The sequence below is a fragment of the Orycteropus afer genome, unplaced genomic scaffold (genome assembly GCF_000298275.1).
Source record: "Orycteropus afer afer isolate SDZICR_OR568_19922 unplaced genomic scaffold, OryAfe1.0 scaffold00044, whole genome shotgun sequence".
Taxonomy (NCBI): domain Eukaryota; kingdom Metazoa; phylum Chordata; class Mammalia; order Tubulidentata; family Orycteropodidae; genus Orycteropus; species Orycteropus afer.
Genome location: NW_006921631.1, coordinates 2,419,155 through 2,428,060, shown reverse-complemented (window position 1 = coordinate 2,428,060; position 8,906 = coordinate 2,419,155). Strand labels below are relative to the sequence as shown.

The 8,906-nt window shown below is 39.0% G+C and overlaps 2 protein-coding genes across 2 annotated transcripts in view; one reads left to right on the top strand and one right to left on the bottom strand.

The window, feature by feature from the left end:
* CUNH1orf112 (chromosome unknown C1orf112 homolog) overlaps positions 1 to 3,860 on the top strand; it is a 59,100-nt gene extending 55,240 nt beyond the window's left edge. The window contains exons 23-24 of the mRNA XM_007937777.2: positions 2,476 to 2,595; positions 3,660 to 3,860. Of these exons, the coding sequence (XP_007935968.1) occupies positions 2,476 to 2,595; positions 3,660 to 3,860 (321 nt within the window). The remainder of the gene's footprint in view (positions 1 to 2,475; positions 2,596 to 3,659) is intronic.
* Positions 3,861 to 4,643: 783 nt separating this feature from the next.
* The window catches only part of SCYL3 (SCY1 like pseudokinase 3), a 52,715-nt gene continuing 48,452 nt past the window's right edge, over positions 4,644 to 8,906 (bottom strand). The window contains exons 11-13 of the mRNA XM_007937704.2: positions 6,986 to 7,147; positions 5,250 to 5,938; positions 4,644 to 4,703 (exon numbers count right to left, since the gene is read on the bottom strand). Coding sequence (XP_007935895.1) covers positions 4,644 to 4,703; positions 5,250 to 5,938; positions 6,986 to 7,147 — 911 coding nt within the window. The remainder of the gene's footprint in view (positions 4,704 to 5,249; positions 5,939 to 6,985; positions 7,148 to 8,906) is intronic.

The window sequence follows — 8,906 nt, the reverse complement described above, 5'->3', positions numbered from 1 at the left end:
CAGGAGGTATGGGTGTAGTTGTATCCTATGGAGATTGTTGCTGTCTCCCACTCAGTTAGACAAAAATTACAATTGAATAACCATCAAAAAACTAAAAGCACATGGACAAAAAATACACCATGTAATCACACAGGAATAGTAACCAAAAAAAGGAAAAAGGGAGAAAAGAAAAAAACAAGAAAACCTGCAATATCTGGGAATAGGGCACTGAGAGAAAAAAGGTAGAGAAGGAGAATAATGAAGAAAAAAAATGGGAAAAATACAAAAAGAAAAAAAGGCCAAGGAATGGTGTTAACCATGAGGGAAAAAAAAGGGGGGGGGGATTTAAATTAAAAAAAAATATATTTTTTAATCCAGAACAGGGAAAAGAAAAAAAAAAGTTGTAAACTAGAATGTGGGAGAGGAAGAATAGTAAAAAGGACAAAAGTATAATAGTAGTTTTAAAACAGACAAATACAAGCAATCTAAACACCAGAAAAAAGAAAGGGAAAAAGAAAAAAAATCGGCAGAGGACAAGGCAGGGCACCCAGGCTCCGTCCAAGCACACAGACTAGGATGGAGTTCCTGTGGGCCCAGAAGGTGTGTGGGAGTGGGGGGTGGCCACACCTCCGTTCATCAAGTGGGTGTGGGGTACAAGAGTAACGAGGAATGTCGCACCTTTTCAGTTGTGCAGGTCCGGAGTGTCCTTGGGGTTACAGGAAAGCAGAACCTCTTCTCAAGCCACTGGAATCTCGGAGAGTGCTGTCTCTTTAAATATCCAACATGGTCAAGCTGCTTAAACATTCAAAATGGCAGCACCCTCTGGACAGGCAAAAGTCCACAGCTCAACCCGCCTTTTTCTTCACCTTCTACGTCTATTCCCCAGCCACCAGAGCAGTCCTCCATGCAGTACTGTCATGCAGGGCTGATTTTTAGGTTAATTCTTAGGTCCTACCACCACTCGGGAATCTCCAAGCTATCTGTGCCATCAGGATCAATCAGGATCGCTGCCATATCGCAGCTCTGTATGTTTACTTTTTTGGTATTTTCATGCAAATTCTTCTGCTAGTTGGCGTTTAGTCCACTTCTGTATCCCTCCCTTCAAGGCTCAGGGGTCCAGGATTATCTTCTGTGTCTGTGTTAATTGGTTTCCCTTATCTTTGTTGAAGAGGGTCTGTGCAGACTTTCTGCCTATTCTGCTATCTTGGAATTGCCTCCTCTTTATATATTTTTTAATTGTATAATCATAACCAGATTGAGTATCGTGGTAAACTTTTCAAACTAGTGATGCGCTGAATGGAAAACAATTGAGACTATATAATAAACTGCAGACATAAAGTATTCGGAGCAACTCAGCCTGTGCACTGGCATACAGTAACACTGATAATCCAGTGAGAAGACTTAATGTGGACCAGCACTGTACTTGAGGATCCCTAAGCTGTTATGACTCATAATTACACATGTAAAATAGTAGGCCTGGGAGGAACTCCTGTTTATTCTGTTTCAGATAGCATTCAGGCATGGCTTTTCTATACTGATAAGAGAGCAAAATCTGGTTTTCCAAGACCATGACGTTTTTTAAGAAGCCATTTTTACAGTTAGAAACAAAATGTTGAATAGCTTAGCTCCCACATTTGTATATATTTTGAAACTAATGGATTATAGTGTTGGTTGGGTAAGTTAAAGGTTAATTTAAAAGTACTTATAGAACTATTAGACAACAAATTTAGAGCACCAGGAGAAAATGAATTATGGTTAAAAATATTTCTTTGTTTTTATAATATCCCCATTTTTTATTAAACTGGGCTAAATGAAGAAACAGTGGACTGATAGAATCCAACTTACTTAATACATATTGTATTAAATACATATTACATATTATGTGAGAATTAAGGAGCTCTAGGGGCACTGTAGTTAAAGCATTGGGCCGGTTACCAAAAGGTTGGTGGTTCAAACCCACCAGCCACTCTGCGGGAGAAAGATGCAGTCTGCTTCTATGAAGATTTACAGCCTTAGAACCCTGTGGGGCAGTTCCACCCTGTCCTACAGGTCACTATGACTCAGAATTGACTCACTGACAATAGGTTTGATTTTTGTTTTATATATAATATACCTATAAGCTAAATGTGTGTGTGTGTGTGTGTGTAAGTTGCAAATGTGTGTGTGTATAAGTACAGTTTCTTAGACTGTACTTTAAAAATTAGAAGACTATCATTTTTTTCCCTGATAAGAGGACTCTACAACTCTACAAGAGGAGAACAGCATTGTAGAGTGATTTTTATCCAAATTACACACATACGCAGTGTTTAATATTAATGACCTTCATGGTTACCCCTGAGTCCAACTAACTTCCAGTGATTGCTTGTTTCACGGGCTAAGTAAGCACTTAAAAGCACACAGATTACCTGGCCTTTTTGTTTTCTGACATTACACCATATGAAGTCTAGGAGAGAACACTACCATGCTATTTACTTGGTTTCTCATGGTCTTTGGCAGACTGGGCTTATAGATGAAACTGAAGCTGCCAGAGTGGAACGTGTGAAACAGGAGAGAGGTATTTTCTGGGAGCCCTTTGTTAAAGTGCCTAAAGAAGAAGCAAGGCAGTCATCTTTACAGGTAAGGGCTTCTTTTCAGTATGGACCAAACTTTAAGAGGAAATTCTGCCCTTCTTACTTAGTGGCAATTAAAACAAATTAGTGTGCTCTTGGCCTCATAATGGATTTCTGAGAAAGCAAATAGATCTAGATATGTAAAATAAAATTCTCTTATCTTGTGGTAGTTGCTCTTTTAAAATCACATTTCTTCTTCTTTAAAAGTTACCAAATACACAGAACAGAGGTGAGGATATTAAAAAATACATTTTGAACATCAGACCAAATATAATCTGAAGACAATTTTCATTTGTTACATTGTACCAATGAGTAGTTTCTGAATCACAGAAGAAAATCAGTTAACTCGCCTTCTGCATTTATTTAATTTGATGGCTTGCCTCATGAAGAAATTGGATACTATCAGAACACTGTTTTGAACATGAACAGTATATGTGGAATAATCATCCATAAAAGGGGCAATTTTCTGTTCTAGTCACAATTCTTACAAAAAGAGAACAAGTTTAAGTATACATCAGTAACTTGTTTTGAAGACATGTAACTTCTTTGCCTGAAATCTGTAAGGTTAAATATATCATGACACTTAAGTTTCCTTGGCTATTAAATGGTAGTAGCAGCCCTAAGTCGCTGACAAACCAAAAATGCCTTCACAAGTGTTTTCCAGATGACCACGGGAGTGGGGAAACTTGCCCTTGTGGAGAAACAGTGGGTTAGAATAAAATTCCCACATAAACTTCTTTACAGTTTTAGAAGTTGCTCAAACAAGCTTTAGTGTAGTCCAAAAGGAGCTCTGGAGCCACAGTTGTTAAAGGATTCAGCTTCCAACCAAAAGGTCAATGGTTTGAACCCCCTAGCCACTCTGCAGGAGAAAGATGAGGCAGTCTGCTTCCATAATGATTTACAGCCTTGGAAACTCTACTCAGTCCAATAGGGATACTATGAGTAGGAAGCAACCTGATGGCAGTGGGTCAGGGAGTCCAAATGGAGGGTTCTTTCTTTCTTTCTTTTTTTTTTTTTTTTTTTTGAGTGGTATTACAGTATTGCCTGTCACATAGTTTCTTCATTTTGCAGCCTTGTGCAAAAAGAGCCCGTCACGAGTTCCCCTTAGAAGAAGAGTACAGGTCAGCATTACGAACAGCAACTGGGGCCCTGGAGGCAATTGAGTCATTACTCCAAAAGTCTCCTGCTCCAGACTGGCTGCTGATGAAAATAGAGGAGCTGCAGGAAAGGACTGAAAAGCTAAAACACTGCTCACTCACGGGTGAAACGTGAATGGACTGGACCTTATCATCACTAGACGACATAACATCATGTGATGCTTTGTATATTGTGTAAATAAAAATACTGATGTAATCATGTCTATACATTTTCGAACACATAAAACAGTTTTTGTAAAGTTGAATCTAGTGAAAATAGTCTTTATTGGACATTTCAGAGAACAGGATAGGATAGTTGGGGATGTTTCTCATTAAGAACTTTGGTACAACGTAATAGAAGTGGAACGGTCAGTAACAGCCCAGGTCCACACAGGACCATTCACTCAGTACAGTTGTAAACAAATAAATAAGCTGCCTAAGGAAACCTTAGTAGTTTAAAATCATATATATACTTTATAGCTAACATTTTTTTTAGTACATCATACTTCATAATAGAGCTTACTCTTTTGTTAAAGAAATGGCACGAAATTAAGCTAACCAGCTTGAAATTTTATATTTATTTTCTTTACTTCCAGAATTGTTCTGGAAAAAGCAGTAAATTCAACCTTCCCACAGCCACTTGCTCTTCACAGAAACTGGCCTCAGTCAAATGCACTCAGGCTCTTCCTCCTGGAACCCAGCACTGAGCAGTCCTGATGCCTCCTCGCCTCCCAGGGCTTCTAGCCAGCACTTGAGGTCTCCTATTTTACTTGGCACAAATGGGAAAAGAGCCCCTGGTATGGGAAAAACAGGCTGCTTTGGGTTTTCTTGTCCTTGGAGCCTGCTTTTGAGGTATTAATTTGATTAAAGAAAAAAAAAAAAGATTTTTTTTTCCCTTAAAGTTTATTCATACCCGTTGTCACCAGTTATTATCTTCCCAGTTCAGCTCCCCTTCTTCTCCCCAGCCACTAGCTTCTCCCTGCAAAAAAAAGTACACCAAAAGCAATCTGCTGAAAAATCATAGCCAAATTTGAAAAATACAGGAACTAAAGAGTTCAGGGGACTTAATACTTGTCTTTTGATGCTAGAATTCATTTATCATACTAAGTACAAGTAGGAAGATTACTTTGGTTCCAGTATTATAAATCAAATGGTAGGAAAATAATTTTCAAGGATCATATAATCCAATAAAATTAGTCTGATGACACCATATTCTTGGCTTAATCCCTTTTCATCCTTATAAATAAAAAGTTTACTCATAATTTCATGTAACTTCTTCATGTAACAAATGGACCACTAAATACCTAGCCCAAGCATCACTACATTTTTCTGGGGAAGAAGAAAAAAGATACTATTTATAGGAACTGATTTCATTTTATGCTCAACTTGATCATTTTAACCAACTGTGTATATTAGTCTTTTCCCTCACCAGGGAAATAATATGTTTATTAAAAATACGACAGTGTTAACTGAGATCTTTGATGGACACATCCTTAAATTGGTAGCACAATTCAATAATTCTCACCTCAATAATTTCTGCTGCAGCAAATTTTGAGGAAAACTGCATCCTTGGTGAGATATCCTCCTTGTTGGGAACCATCATTTCTGTCCGTAATTCAGGTAAAATAAGAAAAGCAGCTGAAGGTTTAATCTCTGGGACCATATCAGCAAACCAGTCCAACTCAGGATCTTGTACTGGCTTCTTTTTTACCTGAATGGTAAACTCCTCTCCTAAACCAAGTTCTGATGGAATTTTAAGCGGCCTTTCTTGGGATGACACTTTTGGTGGCTTGATGTGGTTTGGATCATCCTGGCTTTGTACAAGACTGGTCTTTGGGGACAGGCCTGATTTCAAAGGCCTAGACTCTTCAATGAGCGGAAACAAAGAAGGAATGGGCTTTGGCTCCCCTGAGGTAACAGGTCTTGTAGCAGGGATTCCACCTCTAAGGTTCATTTTAGTATCTAAGTTGCTGGGCTCAATGTCATCCCAAGACTCCTCCTTAGCAGTAATCGGGGACTCGGCAGCATTGCATGGCTCTCTAGGCCAAATCTGTATGTTGACAGTCTTGTTTTCAGGCTCCTCAGGCTCGCTCCAGTCAGGCCACTCTTCAGACTTTTTGGAACTTGATGGGAAGTTTTCACTGTGTTCTGAATTATTTTTCACATCTGAGATTCCATTCATGGCCAATTTTATAGGCTGAGAAAACTGATTACCTATGGAATATGTTTAATAATAATTATTGTAAAATGTTGGTTAAGAGCAAACAATGTATTTAAGGGAAGGTTAGCACTAACCCAAGCTAAAGAAATACAGAGAGCTAACTGCTTGGAAATACCCATGCACACTTAACTGCAGAAAAGCTAGCCCAGAAGAATGTAACAGACACTGTAGACGGCAGGTAAAGTTAACCAAGTACTTAAATCATAACTCAGTGGAAGCGCACCCAGCAATAACTAACTGGAGCACCCAATCCTTCACTAAATATTCAAGCTTAGCGTTTTTTGTTTATTGTCTATAAACAAATATAAATGCTCTAAGGCAGGCACTATTTCCTTCAAGATGTTAATTATGTACACACTATAAAACTGTTGTGTACTCAAGTTTGCCTACCCCAACATATCCTAGTTTTAAGGAGATTTCCTTAAGTAACCAAGGCACTAAGACACCCTGTGAAATGTGTTATGAATCTCTGCGACCAACATTTCCCCAAACTGATTAACCATAGAACTCTTCATGACACACCTGTGAATGTATCTGCCAGCACTGCTGTTCCTTGATATGATTTGGAAAACCCTGCACTAAGGCATCAAAAGTGCCAAAGTAAAGTATCAGGTGTAAAAGAGAATTCAAGTAGTGTCAATAGGCTTTTCTCATTGGCTATGACAAAAAAGAGTCGATATATACCCATTAGTCCAGGGAAACAAGATGAGCCCAATGTTGACAAGACAATTATATACAGTAAAACGTGCAAAAACTGGAACCTGTGTAAGGCAGAAAGCTGTCAGAAGGGAAATGAAAATCTTTTCCACTAACAGTGTGACAGTAAAGTGGCATGTTGCACCCCGTCAAAGATGGAAAATTTGTAAGACCCAGAAAAAACACGCAGTTCTACCAAGTTCTGGCCCTTACAGGTTTCACTGTATAAAAGAAATCAGTATCAAAATTCCCAAAGTCCCTTAGCTTTCAGAATTTACATTTCTCACTGTCAAGAAAGCATTCATCCAAGCAATAGAAAAGCTGTATAAATGTAGTATTACTACCTTTCTGTAAAAGAGTATTGTAGTAATCTTGCTGTATGTGCTTCTTGCTGCTGATGGGCATGTTGCCAGAAAAGAAATATTTAGGGAATATGCTAGAGGAGGGGTTCTCCAAGACTGGCGAGAGCTGACTGTGCTGGCTGCAGACGACGTGCATGGGAGAATCTGAAGGTAAATAAAAACCCCAAAGAGTGAAAGGGACAGTACATTGCATCTCGATCTATCACATGTTAAGTGAGAAATGGTTAAAGGAAATGGAGATAATTGACACAGAGGAGTTGCAGAGAGAGAGCATCTTTCACTAACTGAAGAAACACAGGCTGAATGCCGACATGGTGGTGATGGAAGGGCACAACCACTGGGTAAGGAACTGTATGAGATAAGTAAGTTTTGGGATGTTGTTGTTGTTATGTGCCGTAGAGTCGGACCTGACTCATAGCGACCCCTCCTTGGGTTGCTGAGGCAGTATCACTACGGAAGGAGATTGCCCCATCTTCCTTCCGAGGAGTGGCTGGTAGGTTTAAACACAGCCTTCTGGTTTGGGATACCTGGTGACAAAGTTACAGCCTTTAAAAATGTTTTGGTGGTGATTTAAAACCATAACCGATTATTCTATTTTCATTCCTTTCAAGAATAAAAGCTATGTGACAGTGGACCTCCCCTTATCCATGGCCCCTCCCCAGCAGCACACCCGGTCCTTCAGAAGAGGCTGCACGTAACAATAAAAGCTGGCATGTAGGCTGCAGCCAGGGCTCACTAGTCTCTTCCATGAAGAGCCGAACCTGCGAGGCAGTGGGATTACACCTATATCTGTAAAATCTTTTCTTACTTATTAATTTATTAACTTTCAGAACTTAAATTATGAAGTTTTTCTTATAAAGTCTTTACAGAAAACTATCAAGAAAAGTTAATCTGCCACTGCTGCTGTGGTGTGTGGTGACTTTTGGTTTCTTACTAAGATTATAGGGTAATCCAGGTGGGTGTAAACAAATAAATATCTTCAGTAATAGAATGTCTAGAACTAGAAAATTCCATTCAATAAATAAAACAGATGTTAGGAGTGAAAGCTTTTGCGGGTTTAGCAGGCAGAGCGGCCCTAAGCCACAAGCCTTATTTTAAAACTATATTCCTCCCTCCCCCTCAGAAAAGTTCTGGTATATTTAAATAGCTCTCTCATTTACTGTCTGGTATAATCTGCTAACGGAAGAATTCGTAACAGACTCTTTCATGACAGAAGATGAGGCACGAGTTTTCAAACTCACTGGAGCCAAACAGATAATCGTTTCTTTCACGCCAAGGAAGAGCTGAACTTTTTCAGAACTTCAGGAAGCCAACATTATTTTTAAAATTGTCTTGGCATCAAACTTAGAGAAAAACTTATCTATAAGTAACTGTTTCCATGCTATCTGTACACTATCAGTGAGAACTGAACTAGCAATCCAGAGCTTTAAAACAGGTCCTAGTCCTAATTCAAGGTTCACAACACATTAACAGTGATGAAGCTATTGATACAGAATTCTCATCCTTGACTTACAGCCTATAACAAAAAAACACACTCACTGCTTTCAACTCAGTTTGACTCATAGTGACCCTCTAGGACAGAGTAGAACTGGCCCATAAAGGTTCCAAGGCTATAAATCCTTATGGAAGCAGACTGCCCCATGTTTCTCCCACAGAGCACCTGCTGGGTTCCAATTGCTGACCATTTGGTTCACAGCTGAGCACTTTAACCACTGTGATATCAGAGCTGCTTATAGCCTATAAAGACTAGAAATTACTGCTACCTCCTAGGTAACATATAACAGGATCATACCAGAAGTAAAGATTTCTTAAAGGACCTAAAAATCAACAGCTTTGTACTCAATAGGCTAAGAAATTCCAAAGCACTTTTAACTACTGTTATTGAGAACAGCTTTAATCTTTT